The sequence below is a fragment of the Ornithorhynchus anatinus genome, chromosome 5, assembly GCF_004115215.2.
Source record: "Ornithorhynchus anatinus isolate Pmale09 chromosome 5, mOrnAna1.pri.v4, whole genome shotgun sequence".
Taxonomy (NCBI): Eukaryota; Metazoa; Chordata; class Mammalia; order Monotremata; family Ornithorhynchidae; genus Ornithorhynchus; species Ornithorhynchus anatinus.
In genome coordinates, this window is record NC_041732.1 from 19,607,285 (window position 1) to 19,629,664 (window position 22,380).

The window sequence follows — 22,380 nt, forward strand, 5'->3', positions numbered from 1 at the left end:
ACATTTTTAAAGCCTGGGGTCACGTCTGGGATGGTTTTTCCAACATGTCCGGGACTCTACAACCTATTCTTTCATTTGTCTTTGTAAAAGCCTTAATTAGGATGTTGTTTTTCCAAACTGATCTCTCCCAGATGTCTCCGGATAGAGCTGTGGGGCAACTGTCAAAATAACAGTATCAAGGGCAAAATTTGGGTGGTGATGGGGATGCTAAAAATGAATCGATCGCCACCAGTCACATCATTATTTAAATAAGTGTAATGATTGGATGCTAAAGCATTCCATAATGTATTTATTAGTTTATGAAATTGCTGTGGGTAGCCAGCTGTATGTGTTTAAATTCTGGCCTCCGGGGAGACGCTCAGCTGGATATTTCAGGGGTAGGGTAATGGGATTTGGAATCAGCCCTTATGTCGCTCAAGTTAGTAAGGACTAAAATAGTTACCATCTGAAGTCTCTCTGCTACAGATGAGCAGTCTGTAATGGGTTGCTAGAGAGAAAATTAGAGGAGGGTGAAGAGAGTTTTATGGTGCTTTCTGAACCTCGAGACTTAAGCTCGTTGTGGACAGGAAGTGTGTCCATTTCTTGTTATATTGTTCTCTCCTAAGCGCTTAGTACAGGGCTCTGCAAGCTTAATAAATACAATTGATTGAATGAATGAATGAGCAAACAATTTGGGTGGGGCTCCAGGGAGGGAACCATGGCATGGCACCTCCAAGCATGCAATTTGTGGCTAATATTCAGGACAAAATGCTGGGTCAGATTGACCATTCATTGGCCCCAGTGATAGTGCTACTTTTCTCCTTTAGAATAGTAATAGTATTTATTAAATGCTTACTGGGTGCATAGCACTGTAACAAGTGCTGGGAGAAAGTACATAGGTGATAATTAAACACAGTCCCTGGCCATCAAAGGGCTCACAAACTAAATGTTTAAGTTTCTCTTGGTCTTGGTGGTAATGGAGGAGTCCGTGAGCCAGACAGGAGCAGGGACTCTCGGTGGTGGTGGGAAGGAAGGAGGCCTTTGAAACTTCAACAAAGAAATCCTTGAGCAGGAACATAGTGTCTGCATCCTTTATACCACCCTGAGAAGTGCTTTCACATCATATATGAAGGGGAAGGGCAGACCAGAAGCAAAATCTGCTGACACTGACTCTCATTTGAGACATCTAGTTTCTCAACCAGAGTGACCAGTAAGCCCAAGAGACAGCTGTCTGTAATACCCTAAAAAGTCACCTCCTCCCTTCTTACTGGAACACACACTGTCCTCCTGATTATGTCACACATACATACACATGCACAGACTCACACTTTGGCTGGTGGTTCTTCTTGGCTACAAAAGGCAATGGCAGTGTTGGAGAGAGAAACAGCATTGCCTAAGGGATAGAGCACAGGCCTGGGAGTCAGAAAGACCTGGGTTCTAATCCCCGCTCTGCCACTTGTCTGCTGTGTGGCCATGAGCAACTCAATTTCTCTGTGCTTCGGTTGGGCTCATCTATAAAATGGGAATTAAGATTGCGAGTCCCATATGGGAGTTGGACTCTATACAACCTGGTTAGCTTGTATCGACCCCAGCATTTAGTGCAGCGCCTAGGATATAGAAAGTGCTTAACAAATTCCATTTAAGAAAAACAACAAAAAATGGGACACAAACAGAAGTTTCCCCTTTCTAGGGAGGAAAAGAGGGAATTAATACTGAGTTGGTGGGGATAAGGAAGGCACTGGGCTTCTAGCCCCTGCCTAAGTCTTTATCATCATCACCATTCAATCAATAGAATTATTGAGTACCTTCCAAAGCCAGAATACTGTACTAAGTGCTTGAGAGCAGACAATAAAAGTAAAGGATATTATCCCTGTTCTCATGGAGCTCATAACCTAATGGGGGAGACAAGTGGACTTATTATGATGAGATAAATCCAAGTGCATAAATCAATCAATACAAATAAATGTGTAAGTACATTAACATTTTGGATTGAAGAAGCAAAAGGAAAGGTATGATAGGAAAGGAGGATTAAGTGGAAAGGGCTCCTTGTCGGTAGGGAGAAACCAACTGTATTATACTGTACTTTCTAAAATACTTAATACAGAGTTCTGCAGAATAAGTGTTCAATAAATACCACTGATTGATTGGTCTGCCTCAAGGCTTAGTACAGTGCCTGGCACACAGTTAGAAACTTAACAAATTCCATTAAATAATTGAATAAATAAATAACCGAATGCCATCATGCTAGTAACAACAGCTGCTGCTGCATATCTTCATTACTCTATTTATTTTGTTAATGAGATGTACATCACCCTGATTCTATTTATTTGCTATTGTTTTAATGAGATGTTCTTCCCCTTGATTCTATTTATTGCCATTGTTCTTGTCTGTCTGTCTCCCCCCATTAGACTGTAAGCCCATCAAAGGGCAGGGACTGTCTCTATCCATTACCGATGTGTACATTCCAAGCGCTTAGTACAGTGCTCTGCACATAGTAAGCGCTCAATAAATACTATTGAATGAAATGAATGAATGAATGAATGAATGAATGACTTCTTGCTGGGCAACCAGAGGAAATCCATAGCAAGAAGCAAAGCAGCAGTGGTGACGAAAGAATACAGGGCTCAATAAATGCCACTGATTGAGTGGTTATTGGTACCTTTTTAGGCGAGTGTTAGAGCTGGTGAGAGACATGGTTTGTTGGAACCGAATCAGAAGAGAATTTTAGGTGGGCCAATGTGTTGAGGGTCAAAGAGTTGAGAGGGATAGCTAGATGATTTATGTAGGAAGCAAGCACCTAAAGGTTTTTGTGTCTATGATTTTTTTATATACAGGTAAGTTCTAACTAACAGGTGTGTAGAATCAGACAGTGTCCTTTCCTGTCTTTCTGTTGGCATTCCCATACAGACTAAGGTGGGTGCCCGAGTGATGCAAATTGGAGACTGGGAAAGCCATGCAGGAAATAGTTTGGGCTTCGCAGAGTATAGTGGATGCAACTGTAAGCCCGTCAAAGGGAAGGGACTGTCTCTATCTGTTACCGACTTGTACATTCCAAGCACTTAGTACAGTGCTCTGCACATAGTAAGCGCTCAATAAATACTATTGAATGAATGAACTTGGGCTATCAGCAGGGAAATCTGCTGAGCTCAAAGAAGGTCTTTCAGGACAGTTTTAAGGGAAGCATGTCAGGAGGAGGAGGAGACAGAGGACCAGCCAACGACCTCAAGGTTATCAACTGACATCTTTCCCGCCCATTGCAGACTCAGTCCCCATTTACCTTTAAAGAATTCAGCCCCCTTGGGAGGGGCTTAACATGGCTGATAATTGACTTCAACTCTTTTCCATTTTTATAGCCTTACGGGGAGGGATCGTCAATGAGATAATTACAGGGCAGATGGCGATTGCTTTCCTTGAGGCTTGTAATTTCACTGGTTAACCCCAAAGAACATCAAATTAGGTAAAGCCTGTCTGAATCCCAAAAGCAAAGGATTTCATCTTGCAGTCACTTGTCACAGAACATTATGTAACTTTCTAAGTCGAAAGACCTTTGCTAGGAAGCTGGTTATCAGTCTACAAACCCTCTTGTTCTATTCTTCTAGCCAAGGGAGTTTTCAACCACTTTGAGAAAAATGTCCCCATACAATCTCAAGTTCTCACTGAATCTTAGGGAGTTGCTGGTAGTTTCTCTACTTTCATGCTCCGATAGCTTCTTCTCCTCTCTCTCAGCTTTAGCTTACTCCCTAAACCATCCCACTCATACCCATAGAAGATTATGGAGGAGGAGATATGCCAAGGTTGGGGTTGGCTTCTTGCTATGCTCCCTGTAGAGACTAGCTCTGAAGAGACAAGCCTGACAGAGACAGCAGCAAAGACAGTTAGGGATCTCATTTCTTCCGTCACCCTTGCAGCTCTGTTTCTTACTGTATTTATCCTCTGGTTGCCCAGAAAGAAGTTAATTCAGCAGAAATGGCTAATGTCCCTACTATAATGACATTTATTTGTCTATCTATCCATTTAATGGTATCCATTAAGCACTTATGTGCCAGGCCCTGTGATAAACACTGGGGTAGATACAAGCAAATCAGGTGGGACACAGTCCACGCAGCTAACAGTCTTATCAGACTTTCAGATGAAATAACTGAAACAGAGAAGTTAAGTGACTTGCTCAAGGTCACCCAGAAGACAAATGGTGGAGCTGGGATTAGAACCCAGGTCCTTCTGACTCCCAGTCCCATGCTCTATCCACTAGGTAACTCTGCTTTCCACTAAGTGCTAAGTGCCAAACATGGTAGTAAGAGCTGGGGTATATACAGTGAAATAACACCAGGCACAGTTCCTGTACCACACAGGACTCCAAGCTAAAGTTGGACTTTATCTCCATTTTACAGATGAGAGAACTGAGGCACTGAGAAGTTAAGTACTTGCCCAAGGTCACTGAGCAGGCAAGCAGAGGAGCTGCGATTAGAACCCAGATCTCCTGACCCCCAGTTCTCTGCTCTTTCTGCTTCTCTAATGGCTTCTCATTGGCTGCTCACTCTAGGTCAATGACTTTGTCCCATATGATTATCCTACCCCAGTGCTTAGCACAAGGCTCAGTGCAAATTAAGTGTTTAACAATTATCACAATCATTATTGCAGGAGCTGAATTATCTCAAGGTGTCCAGCTTGTATAGGAGGAACTGGTAGAGTAGAAACAGAAGAAATGAACAGTCCATGGCCAGATTGGTCAATTAATCAATCAATGAATGATATTTATTGGGAGCTTACTGGGTGCTGAGCATTGTACGGAGTGTATAGGAAAGAACTGTAGAATTGCTAGATATGATCCCTGCTCTAATCAATCAATCAATTGTTTTTATTGAGCACTTACTGTGTGCAGAGCACTGTAAAAAGTGCTTGGAAGAGAAGCAGTATGGCGTAGTGGATAGAGCATGATTTGGGGAGTCAGAAAGTCCTGGGTTCTAATCCAGATCCCCCACTTGTCTGCTGTGTGGCCTTGGGCAAGTCACTTAACTTCTCTGTGCCTCAGCTACCTCATCTGTAAAATGAGGATTAAGACTGAGTGAGCCCTGCATGGGACAGGGACTGTAGCCAACCCGATATACTTGTATCCACTCCAGTGCTTAGTGCAGTCCATGACACGTCATAAGTGCTTAACAAATACCATAAGGATTATTATAATAATAATATTCATTCATTCATTCAATAGTATTTATTGAGCGCTTACTATGTGCAGAGCACTGTACTAAGCGCTTGGGATGAACAAGTCGGCAACAGATAGAGACAGTCCCTGTCGTTTGACAGGCTTACAGTCTAATCGGGGGAGGCGGACAGACAAGAATAATGGCAATAAATAGAGTCAAGGGGAAGAACATCTCGTAAAAACAATGGCAACTAAATAGAATCAAGGCGATGTACAATTCATTAACAAAATAAATAGGGTAACGAAAATATATACGTATTTGTTAAGCGCTTACTATGTGCCGAGCACTGTTCTAAGCGCTGGGGTAGACACAGGGGAATCAGGTTGTCCCACGTGGGGCTCACAGTCTTAATCCCCATTTTACAGATGAGGTAACTGAGGCGCAGAGAAGTTAAGTGACTTGCCCACAGTCACACAGCTGACAAGTGGCTGAGCTGGGATTTGAACCCATGACCTCTAACTCCAAAGCCCGTGCTCTTTCCACTGAGCCACGCTGCTTTTCCAATTATTATTATTACATTATGACAGAGTTGGTAGATGGCTTCCCTGCCCACAAAGAGTTTGTTCTTAATACTGCTGCTCTGTTTTGTTCCAGGCTCACCTTGACTTTCTGCAAAGAAGTCTCAACCCAAAGAAGGTTTACTTTCGCCAGGAGGCCCTCTGCCATTCTCTGGGAGGAAATCCGTGCCCTCTAGTGACAGTCACAGCCACCCCCAAGTCTAGTAGCAGCGAAGACCTGGAGCAGTTCCGTAAGTAAAGCCAGATGCACTGTCTGTTGCCCTGTCATTTCCCTTCTCTATGTTTATCACTGGGTCAATCTTCCAATTCTGCATCTGGCCACATAGACAAAGAAGACTGGGTGGTCCTTATGTGCAAGTGTCCAATCAGGCAGTCAGTCATATTAATCGAGTGCTTACTACATGCAGAGCACTGTACTAACCACTGGGGAGACTACAGTGCAACAATAAACACGCATTTACAGTTTACTTTCTAGGGGGAACTTAATGTATCAGTACAGCTACCAAAGGGATGGGAAGTGTTTGCCTCTATAGCAGCATACGGGTAAGGCCAGAACCTCTCAGCCAGTGTTGAAGTTTTGATTTCTGGTTTTTTTGTGCTCTTTTTCTTTTGTTTTTTAATAGTATATGCTAAGAGTTTAATATGTGCCAGGCACTGTACTAAGAGCCAGGATAGATAGAAGATAATCAGGTTTTATTCATAGTAATGTCTGTCTCCCCCTCTAGCCTGTAAACTCATTATGAGCAAGGAAGGGGTCTGATAATTCTGCTGTATTGTACCCTCTCAAGAGCTTAGTACAGAGCTCTCCACATAGTAAGCACTCAATAAATACCACTGATTGAGTAGTTGATTAAACACAGGCCGTGTCCCACATGGAGTTTACAGTTTCATCCCTGTTTTTTACAGATGAGAGAACCGAGGCACAGGGAAGTTAAGTGCTCAAGGTCAAGAGCAGATGAGTGGCAGAGATGGGATTAGAACCCAGGTCTTCTGAGTCTCAGTCTCGTTCTGTATCCACTAGGCCACGCTACTTAGGTTAACTGGACATGCCCAGAATAATTATAATAATGAAAAATTATGGTACTTGATAAGAGCTTACTAGGTGCCAAACACTGTTCTAAGCACTGAGGTAGACTCAAGTTAATCAGGTTGGATACAGTCCCTGTCCCACATGGGGATCACAGTATTCATCCCCATTTTATAGTTGAGGTAACTGAGGCCCAGAGAAGTGTAATGACTTGTCCAAGGTCACACAGCAGACAAGTGGCAGAGCTGGGTTTAGAACCCAGGTCTTTCTGACTCCCCGGCCCATGCTCTATCCACGCTGCTTCTGATAGAACTCAGCTCTGTCTTTAAAAAGCCTCCCCGAAGAGTTGTTCCAGAGTAGTGGGGGCTGCAGAGTTGACCACGCCTATACCTCCCCGATCCCACTTGCCACCATTTGCGTCACTGCTACTCCTTACCCCTAGAGCTGACTCATCACAGATATTTGACTGAATATTTTTACTCCTTTCAATTTCGTTTCCGGTCTGCTAGTTCTCCTTTCCTTCTCCTCTCCAGAATGCTCTAGTGCCACCTCTATAAAAAGTAATTACTGAGCACTTTCTATGGGCAGAGGACTCTACTAAGCACTTGCCTGAGTACAATGCAACAGAAAAGATCCCTGTCCTCAAGGAGCTTACAATGGAGGCTTGGAATGAGTCTGCCAACTGTATATATTGCACTCTCCCAAGTGCATAGTACAGTGCTCTGCACACAGTAAGTGCTAAATAAATAGAAAAGCAACATGGCTTAATGGAAAGAGCATGGGCTTGGGAGTCAGAGGATGAGAGTTCTAATCCTGGTTCCACCACTTGTCTGCTGGATGACCTTGGGCAAGTCACTACATTTCTCTGGGCCTCAGCTACCTCATCTGTAAAATGGGGACTAAATGTGTGAGCCTCATGTGGGACAACCTGATTACTCTGTATGTACCTCAGCACTTAGAACAGTGCTTGGCACATAGTGAGCACTTAACAAATGCCATTATTATTATTATTAATAATAAATGTGGTTGACTGATTAAAATAAAACACAGATGGAGGAACAACAGAGTATAAAGTTATATATATATAAGTGCTGTTGGTGTGGTTTGGGTATCAAAGTGCTTGGGGAACAGACCCAGTTGGACAGGTAATGTGGACCCAGTTGGACAGGTAATGTGTAATCTAACTAAAATCTATTGAAAACTTTAGGCATGATTTCCATGAAATCTCCCCTGCTCCTCTCCACTCCCTCCTTCCTTCTGCCCCTTCTTTCTGTCCCATCCTTCCCAGCAGTATCGCAAGAGGAGATCTCCTGTCTTCTCTCAAAATCCAGTCCTCGACCTGCACATCCCTTCACACCTTGTCAGAACAGTTGCGCACTGTCTTCTCTCCCTGATTGCCAGCTATTTACTCTCCAATGACTATTTCCCCACTGTTTCAAACCTGCTCATGTCTCCCCTATCCTAAAAAAAAAACCCTCCCTTGATCCCACTGTTCCCTCCGGTTATCGCCACATCTCCCTCCTACCATTCCTCTCCAAACTCTTTGAGTGAGTTGTCTACACCTGTTGTCTCAAATTCCTCTCCTCCAATTCTCTTCTTGACCCCTCCAATCTGGCTTCCACCCCCTTCAGTCCACAAAAATCACTCTCTCAAAAGTCACAAATGATTTGCTTCTTGCCAAATCCAATGGCTTCTACTCCAACCTAATCCTCATTGACCCCTTAGCTGCTTTCAACACTGTGAACCACCCCCTTCTCCTGGAAACATTATCCACCTTCAATGACATTGTTCTTTCCTGGTTCTCCTCCTCTCTTTTTCTCTCTGGCCTCTCATTCTCAGTCTCTTTTGTGGGCTCCTCCTCTGCCTCCCACCTCTTAACTGTGGGGTTCCTCAAGGTTCAGTTCTTGGTCCCCTTCTATTCCCCATCTACACCCACATCCTTGGAGAACTCATTCACTTCCATGGCTTCAACTACCTCTTCTATGTGGACGATTCCCAAATCTACATCTCCAGCTCTATCTTTCCTCTTCTCTGCAGTCTCTCATTTCCTCCTGCCTTCAAGACATCTCTACTTGGATGGTCTCGCCGATACCTCAAATTTAATATGTCCAAAACAGAACTCCTCATCTTCCCCACCAAACACTGCCCTGCCCATGATTTTCTTGTCACAGGAGACAGCCCCATCATCCTTCCTGTCTCACAGGTCCATAACCTTGGCGTTATCCTCAAATCAACTCTCTCAATCAAACGACATATCAATCTGTCACTAATTCCTGTCAATTCAACCTTGACAACATCACTAAATCCTCCCTTTCCTCTCCATCCAAACTGCTACCACCGTAATCCAAGCACTTATCCTATCCCACCTCAATTACTGTATCAGGCTCCTTGCTAACCTGCCTGCCTCTTGCCTCTCCCCACTCCAGTTCTTACTTCACTCTGCTGCCCAGATCATTTTTTCTACAAGAACATTCAGTCCATGTTTCCCCACTCCTCAAGAACTTCCAGTGGTTATCCACCCACCTCCTTATCAAAAAGAAACTCCTTACTATCGGCTTTAAAACACCTTGCCTCCTTCTACTTCACCTCACTGCTCTCCTACTACAACCCAGCCCGCAGACCTCAGTCCTTCCAGGCCAACCTACTCACTGTGCCTCGATCTCATCTGTCTCACTGCTGACTTCTCATTCATATCCCACCTTTGGCTTAGAACACCCTCTCTCTTCATATCTGACAAACAGTTACACTTTCTAACTTCAAAGTCCCATTGAAGACACATCTCCTTCAAGAAGCCTTCCATTATGGAACCCTCATTTCTTCTTCTCCCACTCCCTTCTACATCACCTTAGATTTGCTCCCTTTATTCACCTCTCCTTCAGGCCCATAGCAGTTATGATATCCATCATTTCTTTATTTATATTAATATTGTCTCCCCTTCTAGACTGTAAACTCTCTTTTTGGGCACTGGTTAAGCACTTTCTTTGTGTCAAACACTGTTGTAAACCCTGGGGTAGGTGCAAGTTAATCAGGTTGGACACAGTCCCTGTCCCACATAGGGCTCACTGTCTAAGTAGGAAGGAGAACAGGTATTCCATTTTACAGTTGAGGAAACTGAGGCACAGAGGATTTAAAAGACTTGCCCAACATCACACAGCAAGCAATTGGCAGAGCTGGGATTAGAACCCATGTCCTCTGATTCCCAGGCCCATGCTCTTTCCACTAGGTCATGCTGCTTCCCATTGTGGGTGGCTCATAATGGGCAAGGAACGTGTCTCTATTATATTGTACTCTCCTAAGTGTTTAGTACAGTGCTCTGCATACTACAAGTGCTCAATAAATACAACTGACAAATTGATTGATGCAGAAGAGAGGGAGAATAGGGTGGGGAGATGAGAGGCCTGTCTTGGAGGAGTTTTTATTTGAGTAGGACTTAGAAAATGGGAAGAGTGATTGGTATATTGGATATGACATATACACATCCTTCCCTTCCTGTGCACTTCCCTTGCTAGCTCTTTTTCCATATGAATGGTTTTTTTCTTGACATTTAGGATTAGAATCATCACGTTGAAAATTTCTCTATAAACTAGTCCTGAGCCTACTGGAAAAGGCTTGTAAATTGTATATGGGGAAACTGGGGAGAGAGGAGATGGCTTTGAAAACAGTTGCTGACATTATTCCAGGCCTCAGAGTCGAGGGAGTCAAAGAAACAGGATGGAAAATACTCCTGAAATGCAAGAGAAAGATCTGGGGGAAGGTTGAGGAAAAAAAAAAGAAGAAAAACCAACAAGTTAATTTATCCCCTACAGATTTAGCTTTATCACCTGATGAGGTGCTAACTGCATTCAGGTGACTCTGTGGTGATATGAAATGTAATTTCTCACACCTCATCAGCATCTAACAATGGATGCTTAACAATGTGGCTAATCAACAACGGATTATCCCATCTGAATTAATGAGGCACTAAAACACTCTAATGAATAATGGGGGAATTAAAAAAAAAATCTCTTATGCGCTTTATCCATTTAATAGCAATTTGAGTAACAGTCATAACCCTCTCCAGTAGACGAAGAAGGACTTGGGAGTTCAAGAATGTAATCATTTCAATGCCGTCTTCTTTGAAGAATTATTTACATAAGCCAGCCACCCTGTGTAATGTGAACGAAGAACAGGTTCAAAGGAAAAGGAGGGAGAGTCCCACATTGAGCTACATGAATGCTGAGATTTCCCTTTTACATTTATTTTTAGTTCCAAAATTGCCAACTTCCCCTCCCCAGCCCCCACCTGATTTTATTGCCAGGATTGTGGTTATATAGGAGGGATGAACATAATCAAGTCTTTTTAGATACCTTGCAGATAAAATGGATCCAGCCCAGCCTCCTAAAATGTTTGGCTAAATGCTGGGAGATACCAGCTGCCTTAGGTGATGACACTACTGAGAATGAGAGTCTTTCAATGTAGGTAACTGTGGCAGAAAAATCCCATTTGTCCCTGAGGCACACTGTCTCACTGAGGGCATGGGAAGATAGTTGCTTGCTGCTGTCATGATTTGTTGCACGTAGGGCCTGTCTCTAAGTATAATAATGACAAGGATAATGGTTTGTTAAATGCTTACTCTGAGGCAAGTGCCAGGGTAGATACAGCACAACCAGATCAGACACATGGGTCACATGTCCCACATGGGTCTCTGAGTTTAAGTGGGGAGAGAGAGAAGGTTTTCAATTCTCATTGAAATTCCAATTGAAAACCTTCTTCTCAATTCCCATTTTACAGATGAGGAGACTGAGACACAGAGAAGTTTAGTAACTCACTCGACTGTAACTTGACTGTAGGCAAGTGGTCGAGCCGGGATCAGAGCCCAGATCCTGTGCTATTTCTACTAGACTGTGCTGCTTCTCAATCTTCACGAAGTCTTTCCTCTAGAAGAGTAAACCTGCTCCCAATTTCTCCCAGCCAGATAAATCTATCTGCTGCAACAGAAGAACATTTATATATTGCTTTTTTAAATGGTATTTGTTAGGCGCTTACTATGTGTCAAGCACTGTTCTAAACACTGGGATAGATTACAAGTTAGTTTGGATGCAGTCCCTATCCCACATGGGATTCACAGACTAAGAGGAAGGAAGAGAACAGATTTTGAATCCCCATTTTACATATGAAAAAACTGAGAAGTAAAGTGATTAACTCAAGGTCACCCGACTGGGAAATTGGTGGGGCTGGAATTAGAATCCAAATCTCTGACTCCCTAGCTTGTGCTCTTTCCATTAAGCCACGGTGCTTCTCTGCATTGCATTGTTTGAGACTGTACTTCCCTATGACTTGAAAGAGCTTATTCTACTCTCCTGGCGTGTGTGTACCCCCTTTGATTTTCCCAAACAACAGATGTTTGGGTGCCCTGCTGTCATCTATTCTCTTCATGTGTCCTGCCCGAAAGGGCTTAGCATTAGCATTAGCATTGCTTTCAGTGCTGGTTGACCTGCCTTCCAGGACCCCCTTATTGGTGATCCCATTCCCTCTGCTTGATGCTGATCAATCAAGCACAGCACTACTGAGTATAATTAGGTTGGGACAGATCACAATGGTGAGCTTTTTTTTTGCAGAAAGTAAATGGATGTTTCTATTGCCTCTGTGAAAACTGGTTGCTGATTTGGATGGAGGAACATTGCAATCAGGATTCAAAATCAATATCAGCAGAATTTACTGAGTGGCTGTTGTCTGCAGAGCACTGTACTAAACACTTGGAAAATATAGGAAGGAAGGATAAGGTATGGTTCCTATCCTCAGGAAGTTTACGATCTCATGGGGAAGACAACCCGCTTAAACTGATACATATAGCAGAGTTAAAAGACTGTTCATCTTCACTCTGGGGTTAGATTCAAGGTTGCTGCCTTTATTTCCTCTTGGACAGCAGTGGAGAGGACAGAATCAGAAGCCACATGTAGCCAGTGACGGTAGCCAGGAAACATGTAGATGGGGAAATAAGTTGGAAGTCTCATTGGCGATGGAGGGATCAGAGAGCTTGTGGGAGCAGGTCAGAAAAGGCGACTCTCAGTGATGGTTACTCCAGTGCTTTTCTTTTGAAGGGCTGGAGGAATACGAGAGCACCCAGGAGCAGCTCCTATCCCTGGCACTGCCCACTATGGTGCAGGGTCTTGAGCACCATTGTCCCATTGCCCCATGAAGTAGGTACCTAAATCCACCAAGCTGAAGTGTTGCCTTAGGAGCAGATATTCACCCCACCCCCAGCACCACAGCAGTTCTATCCCTGTTCCTAATCTATTTGAATGTCTGTATCCCCCTCTAGACTTAAAACTCCTCGTTTTCGGGGAACATGTCTTCCAGCTCTGTGGTATTTAACTCTCCCAAATGCTTAGTACAGTGCTCTGCCACCTGTAACTGCTCAATAAATACCACTGTTGATTAATTGATCTATTTGTGCCTGTAAGGTCTCTGTGGACAGAGAACGTTTCTACCAACTGTTATATTGTACTGTCCCAAGCCCTTACTACAGTGCTCTATAGACAATAAGCACTCTATTGATTGGTGAAATCTAGGGTAAAACTGTGTACAGTCCACGTTTCAAGAATTTAAGACTGTGGCTTATGCGATAACCTGAGGTCATGGTATAAATTAAGTATCATTAATCAGGAACTGTTAAGCTCTCATGGAAATAATGTGTTGCTCAACGTTCAGATCCCAGGAACCTCATTTTCACTTTACAAATCCTACATTAGAAGATGCTGGGAGAAAAAAAAAGCCAACACAATTTCCACAGCTCCCATCCCAAAATGCAATTATCCAAGTCTGTAAACAGAAATAAAACCACTTAAATTGCATTTTGGGATTCAAAGAGACATTGATTTACCTTGCAAGAGCATAGATGAGATCCAGCTCAACTTTCCCTCAATAGGCTGTCTTCCAGGTGAGCTCAGATGATCATTTACACCATTGCCACTTTGTAAGGACAAGGCAACTTTGTAAGGACCAGGCAACACTTTGCTATGATCCTTGGCTGAATTCTGGTCAGATTCTGTTGTGTGTTGGGAAGACTGTGATTTACTGTTTGGCTTTGGCTGATGGGTGGTTTCCTTTCCTTCATTTTTGGGTTATTATAGAAACCCACCTAAAAGAATTGCAGTTTAGGAATATTCCCCAGGACAGAGGGTGTGAAAAGCTCTCATAGATCTCTCCACTTAGACCAATTCCATGTGATATGACCCTGAAATGGAGCCCATCTGCTCTGGGGAATTAGGAATACAGTCCATTAATGGACCTTCTTCTCTCTCCAGCCAGCAGAAGATTCCAAGAAGCATGTTTCATTTCATTTTTTTCCCAAAGAGGTTTTCCTGAAAACATTTGGAACCACCACACAGGGAAATATAATTTTAGGTTGTGCTAACACATATCCGTAGCTCCCCTTTAATAACCACAAGAGTCACTTCCAGTCACTTGTATAGTTTTTATTAGCCCTAGAGGATGCAATTTTGCCCTTTGTCTTGTATGAGAGAAGGGAGACCCAAGCTGTTTTCTGCCTTCTCTCCCACGTACTCCTTCCCTGCAAATCTGTCCTGTCCTCCCACAGAGAACTCCGATCTTCCAAATTGACACTATCTCTACTGTACTCCGCTGACTCACTCCCCTGTCATTTCATCGATCTTGTACCACTAACCCACAGACCTGGAACACCTCCACAGTCTGCTTCCTTCAGCTCTATGCATGAGCCACAGAGTGCTATTGGCAGAAATCCAGATTTCAGGCCAACCTCATCACCACGAGTTCATTATTGTATGCTTTAAGTTTACCTTCTCATTTCTGGGTCCCACTCCATTCTCCATCTATATCCACTGGCTTCGAGAACTCATTTGCTCTTATGACTTCAACTACCATCTGGGAGATGGTTCCCAAATGTACATCTCCAACCCTGATCTCTCTTTCTCTACAGTCTTGCATTTCCTCCTGCCTCCAGGACATCTCCACTGACACCTTAAACTTCACATGTCCAAAACAAAACTCCCTATCTTCCCACCCAAACCTGTCCTCCCCTTGAATTTTCTGTCACTTTAGACAGCACCACCATCCTTTCTGTCTCACAAATCCATAATCTTGGCATTATGTAGGACACATCTCTCTCATTCAGTCAATCAAAGGTAGTTATTGAGCAATTACTTCATGTAAAGCACTGCAAAAATATATGCTTACTATGTTTCAAGTGCTATACTAAGCTCTGGTGTAGGTACTTGACAATCATATCTGTCATAGGGCCCCCACTCTAATTAGGAAGGATTAGGATTTAATCCCCACTTTACAGATGAGGACGTTGAGGAACTGAGAAGTTAAGTGACTTGCCCAAGGTCATATGGCAGACAAGTGATAGAGCCAGAATTAGAACCCAGTGTCTCTTGCTCCCAGGCCTTTGCTCTTTCCACTAGACCACACTACTTCTCTGTAGTAAGTGCCTGGGAGAATACAGTACAAGAGAATTGGTAGACACATTTCAGTCTAGAGGCATCAGCTTCACACTCGAATGATTAACTTTTGAACACCAAATACTTGCAAATACCCAGGTGGATTCATATGCAAATGGTTTTGCCAGTGAAAGGAGTTTAGAACTGTGACTAGAACTGAGGTATTAGAGATAGGCTATTGTATGCACTGTCTGATACTGCCTCTTTTGCTTAGAAAAGACAACAAGGATTTGGGGAAAAGGCTAACTCACCAGTGGCATTTGAGTCATATGTGTTTTCCAAGAGATTGTTTTTGTTTCAGGGGCTAATGCTATATTTGGATGTCTTTTCTTATGCTGTCAAGTTGTCTCTGACCCATAGCGACTCCATGGACACATCATTCCCAGAACGCCCCTATCATTCTGGTAGTGTATCCACAGAGTTTTCTTGGTAAAATTACAGAAGTGGTTAACCACTGCCCTTCTTTGCACAGTAAACTTGAGCCTCCACCCTCCCCTCTCTCCCATGCTGCTGCTGCTGCCCAGCACAGATGAGTTTTGACTGGGTAGCAGATGGCCTTCCACTCGCTAGCCACTGCCCAAGCTAGGAATCAAAGCGGTATGCCTCTGATTGACTCTCCATCTCATAACATTAATGTAAGCACCTTCCTTATCCTGCCTTGATTATTGTATTAGCCTCTTTGCTGACCTCCCTGCCTGCCGTCTCTTCCCACTCCAGTCCATATTCCATTCTGCTGCCCAAATCATTTTCCTTCAAAAACATTCAGACCATGTTTCCCCGATCCTCGAGAACCTCCAGTGTTTGCCCATCCACTTCTGCAACAAGCAAAAACACCTCACTATTAGCTTTTAAGTACTTAATCACCTTGTCCCCTCCTATCTCACCTCACTGCTCTCCTACTACAACCCAGCCCACACACTTCATTCCTCTGGTGTTAACCTTCTCACTGTACCTCTATCTCTTTTATCTTTCTGCCCACCTCTCTCGCACATATTGCCTCTGGCCTGGAGTGCCCTCCTTCCTCATATCAAACAGATAATTGCTCTCCCCCACTGCAAAGCCTTAATGAAGGCACATCTCCTCCAGGAAGCCTTCCCTGACTGAGCCCTCCTCTCCTCTTCTCCCGCTCCCATCTGCACCGCTCATGCTTGCTCCTTCATTCATCCTCCTTCTCTTCCCCAGAGCACATATGTATATACCTGTATATATCTGTAATTTATTTATTCATTTATTTATCTATTTATTAATTTCTATTAATGTCTTTCTCCCCCTCTAGACTGTGAGCTCATCTGTGGGCAGGTAATGTGTCATATTACAGTGTTCTCTCTCAAGCGCTTAGTACAGTGCTTTGCACACAGTAAATGCTCAATAAGTATGATTATTATGATTCTAACTGAGACTGGTAAGAGTACTGAAAACTTTCCTGGGGCAATCCTGAGGGGATATTTGGGAGTAGAGCACCCCTAAAGTCTACACTATGCACCCCCCAACACACATACACACACCACACACACACAAACCTGGATTTACTCCTGCAGTATATATGTATTTATGGGGGCATTGTTAGGGAGTCCGATGGACAGGTTTATAACAGAGCCCCTAAATTCCCAGTGGAACAATAGTTCCCAATTGGCAGTTTCATTAATAACAAGTATAAATCTGTAGGCAGAGAGAGACTGCTAGAAAGTAAAAATAGGGGCATAGAGAAGTTGGGAATGTGGAGAATTCTTAATCAGCAGAGCCAAAAGTGGATTAAGGAATAATGGCTATGGAGGTGGTCAGGGCATTTGGGACAGGGACTGGTATTTGTCAAGAGAGAGAAGAGGAGTGAATAGAACAGACACTATATGTCAGTATGTTTTATTGGTCTTGTCAGAGTTTTGATTAATGTAGTCTTAGGGTGGTTACATTTATCTTAGTAAAATTTGTTAATGTGCAGGATGTTAATAGAAAGAGTTTTTTGGAGAGCAAAGAAAAGCAAGTTCTCAGCCCATATGGTTGTGGGGTTGCTTAGTTCATTCAGTTTGACTGTGTGTAGAAAGGGAAGCCCCCTCTCAGAGTCGCACCCAGAGAATTTCCAGTACTCTACCAGTCTTGACTTTGGGAGGGAGAGTCAAGCAGAAGCGTATCCATTCCATTCCTGGACAGTGGCTAACGATTGTAAGACAATCGGCTACAAGTCAAAACTCACCAATGCTGGGCAGGAGCAGCATGGGAGAAAGTCGGGGACGGAGACTCTTGTTTACTGTGCTGAAGAAAGCAATGGTAAACCACTTCCATATTTTTACCAAGAAAACTTTATGGAAATAAACTACCAGAATGATTGCAGATGTAGAATGGGAGAGATGTGTCCATGGCGTCGCTATGGGTTGGAAATGACTCAATGGCATTAGACAAAACAAGAAAGGGAAAGCATCTCAAGAGCATTTAGACATGATGGATATGCTCATTTCCCCATTCCCCTCCCACCTTTTCCTAATAATAATGAGTAATAATTTGGGTTCTTAAGTGCATACTATGGGCCAAACACTAGGGTAAATACAAAATAATCAGTTCAGCAAATTTCCTGACATATGAGACTCACAATCTAAGTAGGAGGGAGAACAGAGATTTAATCCCCATTTTACAGACAAGGACACTGAAGCTCACAAAAGCAAATAACTTGCCCCAAGTCACACAGCAGACACGTGGCAGCCTCAGGGTAAGAACCCAGGTCCTGTGATTCGCAAGCCCCTATTCTTTCTATGAGGTCGTGCTGCTTCTCTCAGGCTTAAACCTGGTTGAAGGGGACTGTTTTAAATTTAAACCATTTAATTTGCTGATTTTTCTTCATCTCCCTGACCCTTACCTGCACCCTAAACTTAATCTTAACCTCGATCTATACCCGAATACCTAACCCTAACATCAATTGAACTGTGACCCCAAATCCTTCCCTTTTTTCCCACCATGCACCTTGCTCATGACCCTCCCATAACTGGCCAACTGCTCACACCTTTCCCCTTCTGTGAAACTTCCTTCCCCTAAGCTCTTCCCCATTTTCAAGACTCCCATAAAATATCACCTCCTCCATTAGGCTTTCCCTGACTAATCCCCACCTTCCTGGTCATGCCTTCCCATCAGCCACCTCCCAACCCTCTGGAATATTTGTTTGTACCTTTGTCTCTCTATGTATACAATTATTTCTCTTCCAGTAGAGCATAGACTCCTTTAAGGTAGGGTTTCTTTGATCTCTGTTGTTTTTTCTCAAGTGCTTCTGTGTTGCTCTGCTCACAGTCAAACACTCATTTAATACTGATGATGATGATGATGATAGTACAGTTTGGTTCTAGATTGAGGCTCTCCTCCTACCCTGTGGAGAGCTCAGCTACACTCTTGAAGAATCAGGCTATCGAAGTTCATAGCCACTAGCCCTTCCAGTCGATCAGCAGCAGATCAATTTTTTGTCTTCTTGTGCCTCCCACTCGAACGTAAGCTTCCTGAAGGCAGGGACCATATCCCCCCATTTTTATCAGTTTCCTATGTGTCATACAGTTCTCTGAATAAAGTAGACACCCAATAAATATTAGTAAATGTATGACAAGCCCCAAGTAGCCCTGGGGCTATTAAGGCAGCAGGGCCTAGTGGAAAGACCATGGGCTTGGAAGTCAGAGGACCTAGGTTCTAATGGCTCTGCTTGCTGTGAGATCTTGGAGAAGTCACTTCACTTCACTGCTCAGTGCCTCAGTTTCCTCAGCTGTAAAATGGGGGTTAAATACCTGTCTTCCCTCCTACTTAGACTATGTGCCCCATAAGGGATAGGGACTGTTTCCAATCTAATTAACTTGCACCTACCCCATCACTTAGAGCAGTGTTTGACACACAGTAAGAGCTTAACAAATAGCATAAAAAGGGGCAAACTCCGTTCTGCAGAGGACTCAGCAATCCTCAACTCCTCCAAGAGGCCTTCCCAAACTAAGCCCCCGTTTTCCTCAGCTCCCTCTCCCCTCTGCGTCTCCCCGACTCGCTCTCTTTTCTCCACCCGCCTCTCCCCGCCCCACAGCACTTGTGTATTTATGTATATATCTATAATTTTATTTATTTATATTGATGCCTCTTTACTTGCTTTGATGTCTGTCTCCCCTCTTCTAGAATGTAAGACTGGTGTGGACAGGGATTGTCTCTCTTCATTGCTGAATTGTTCTTTTCAAGCTCTTAGTCCAATGCTCTGAACAAAGTAAATGCTCAATAAATATGACTGAATGAATGAATGAATGAACGGAATGCCCGACAGTGAAGACTTATCAATCAGTCAATCTACCAAATTTACAGAACACTTATTGTGTGCAGAGCATAGTACTAAATGCTTGGGAGGGTACAATATAGCAGAGTTGGTAAACACATTCCTTTCCCACAAGGAGGTTATGGTCTACAGATTTGATGGGGAAGTTTTGTGCATTCTTACTGTGCTTTCCCAAGTATTTATTATAGTGCTCTGCTCACAGAAGCACTCAATAAATACCACTGATTGATTGATCCATATGAGCATTCCATGTACTTTACTACTATTTCTAATTGACTGCATCAGAATCTGAGATTGAACAATGAGCTGTCAGGGTAAAGAGGAGTGAGGGGAAATGAGGTTCATTCATTCATTCATTCATTCATTCATTCATTCATTCAATCGTATTTATTGAGCACTTAGTGTGCAGACCACTGTACTAAGCTCTTAGAAAGTACAATTCAGCAACAAATAGAGACAATCCCTGCCCAACCACAGGTTCACAGTCTAGAAGGGGAGAAACAGACATCAAAATAAGTAAAGAGGCATAAATAGCATTAATATAAATAAATAGAATTAGAGATATATACACATCATGCATAAATAAAATAATAAATATGCACATATATACCCAAATGCTGTGGGGTGGGGAGCGGAATAGAGCAGAGGGAAGGAGTTGGGACAATGGAGAGGGGGAGCAGAGGAAAAGGGGGGCTTAGTTCGGGAAGGCCTCCTGGAGGAGGTGAGCTTTCAGTAGGGTTTGGAAGGGGGGAAGTGTGCTAGTTTGGTGGATTTGAGGAGGGAAGTTATTCCAGGCCAGCGGTAGGACATGGGCCAGGGATTGACGGTGGGACAGGAGAGAACAAGTCACTCTGCTCTCTCAGAGCCTGGAGTTACTGCTTATCTTACTTGAACAAGACTCTGAAAATGATACCTTTCTTGCATCACCAAAGAGTGGTGTCTTCTCTCAAGGTACCTATATCTGAAAGTTTTTGTACCCCTTTGCAGGAGGGTGTTGGGCTTCCTTTAGCTAGAAAGAAACTTCCTACCCATTTTCTTCAACTTGATCTTACAAAGGAGAGTTATCTTCAGGCTGCCATTATGCTAAAAGCTTTTCCTTGGAATACAATAGCTGTTCTCAGAAAAAAAAGATTTATGCAGGGTCTCATGGGTGTAATGAGCCACCATGCTGCACCTGCCTTGGGTTTGGAGTTGTCACTTGTAAGTGGTTCTAAATTAGAAAGGAGCGGAAATATACACTGTCAGAGAATTTCCCTTTTGGCTGCTCTGCTGCCAGTTTTCAACTTCTCTGGCCCTCGTCTCTCCCCGAGATGCCTGGCCAGGTAAGAAGGACAGGTTGAAGACAATTGTGAAAGAAGAGCAAACACAAGTTTCCTAAGCCAGTGACCAGAAATTTCTGTAACTGGACAACCTTTGTTCTCTTCCTCCCGGCCTCCCAGCATCATCGCCAGAGGCAGAACACCGGACTGGACTGGATGGGGGATATCTTTTACCAGGCCCCTGGGCAGCTAATAAATGAGTGTCTGGCTTCTAGAGCAAGGAACATATTATCCAATAGTGATCCCCCTTTGGAACCAGCTGTGGTAGGAGAGTATGAATAGACTCTGGCTTAAAGGACAGAAACTGAAGAGGGGATGGAGGCTAGGGGAACAGGAGAGTGATGCAGGCACAGATCCAGAGGTACTAGAGTCACAGGTATTAAGTGTTCCCGTCATGTTTCCAGAGCAGCTGGCTTTATCCAAAAGATAGCCATGATCTTGGGAGTTCGGAAGGGGATGCTTCCCCCAAATATCCGGTGGCTCATTTGAAGTCGCCAGACTTCCTGTGTCTGAAACATCATCCTGAGAATATACTAAGAATGGAGTTTTCTCTTCAGAATTTTGGTATGTCCTGTTGTGCGGGAGGCCAAAAGCAGGAAGATCTTCACCGGGCGGCACTTGAAGCTCTCTCCAACAAGATCCCATCAAGGGACTGGCTAGGCCTCCCTGACCCCTTGCTCCTGTCTCCTGACCTCAGGCACATCTGCACAACCTCACTGCTCCACATTGGCAGGGATGGGATGTTCACTTTAGGCACCAGAATGATATATTCACCTGCAGGCAAAACTCAGTGGTCCTTGCTCAGAACGGAAAACAGATACATCAAAGAGAGAATCTCTTTAATCCTTCCCAGACTGTCTAATCTGCTGGGAGCTTGCTTGGGGCTACTCCAGCTGTGAAAAGAACGTTTGGTCCCTCTGTGGCTGACTGGAGTTTCTTCCGGCCCCATGGTGCCATTTCCTGGTAGCCTCAGCAGCAGGGCAAGGGTTGTTGGGAAAAGGTAATGATGGTTGCTGAGGGTGGCTGCCTGCAAGGGGCTCTGGGCCCCTGAATACTGGGCGGGAATCCCAGAAGGCCCTGCTTGATGGGTAGGTTGTAGAGGGGAGTGGGTTCAAGGGTGGGACATGAATGTAGAGACAGTGTAGCCTAGTGGATAGAGCACAGGCCTGGGAGTCAGAAGGACCTGGATTCTAATTCCGGCTCTCCCACTTATCTTCTGGGTGACCCACAAGTTTATTTATTTATTGTATTTATTGAGCGTTTACTGTGTGCAGAGCACTGTACTTGTACTGTACTTATACTACAAACCGCTTGAGAGAGTACAGTATTACATCAGACATATTCCCTACCCACAACGAGCTCATAGTCTAGAGGGGAGACAGACATTAATATAAATACATAAATATATAAATAAATTGCAGATATATACATATGTGTCATGGGGAAGGGAGAGAGGATGAAGGAGCAAGTATGAATGGCACAGAAGGGAGTGGGAGAAGAGAGGAGGGCTCAGTTAGGGAAGGCTTCCTGGAGGAGATATGCCTTCAATAAGGCTTTGAAGTTGGGGAGAGCAATTATCCATATGATATAAG

General features: G+C 43.7%; 1 protein-coding gene across 1 annotated transcript in view; it reads left to right on the forward strand.

Moving 5' to 3' along the window:
• AGBL1 (AGBL carboxypeptidase 1) overlaps positions 1-22,380 on the forward strand; it is a 631,789-nt gene that overhangs the window by 151,515 nt on the left and 457,894 nt on the right. Inside the window, exon 17 of the mRNA XM_039912196.1 lies at positions 5,778-5,931. Coding sequence (XP_039768130.1) covers positions 5,778-5,931 — 154 coding nt within the window. The remainder of the gene's footprint in view (positions 1-5,777; positions 5,932-22,380) is intronic.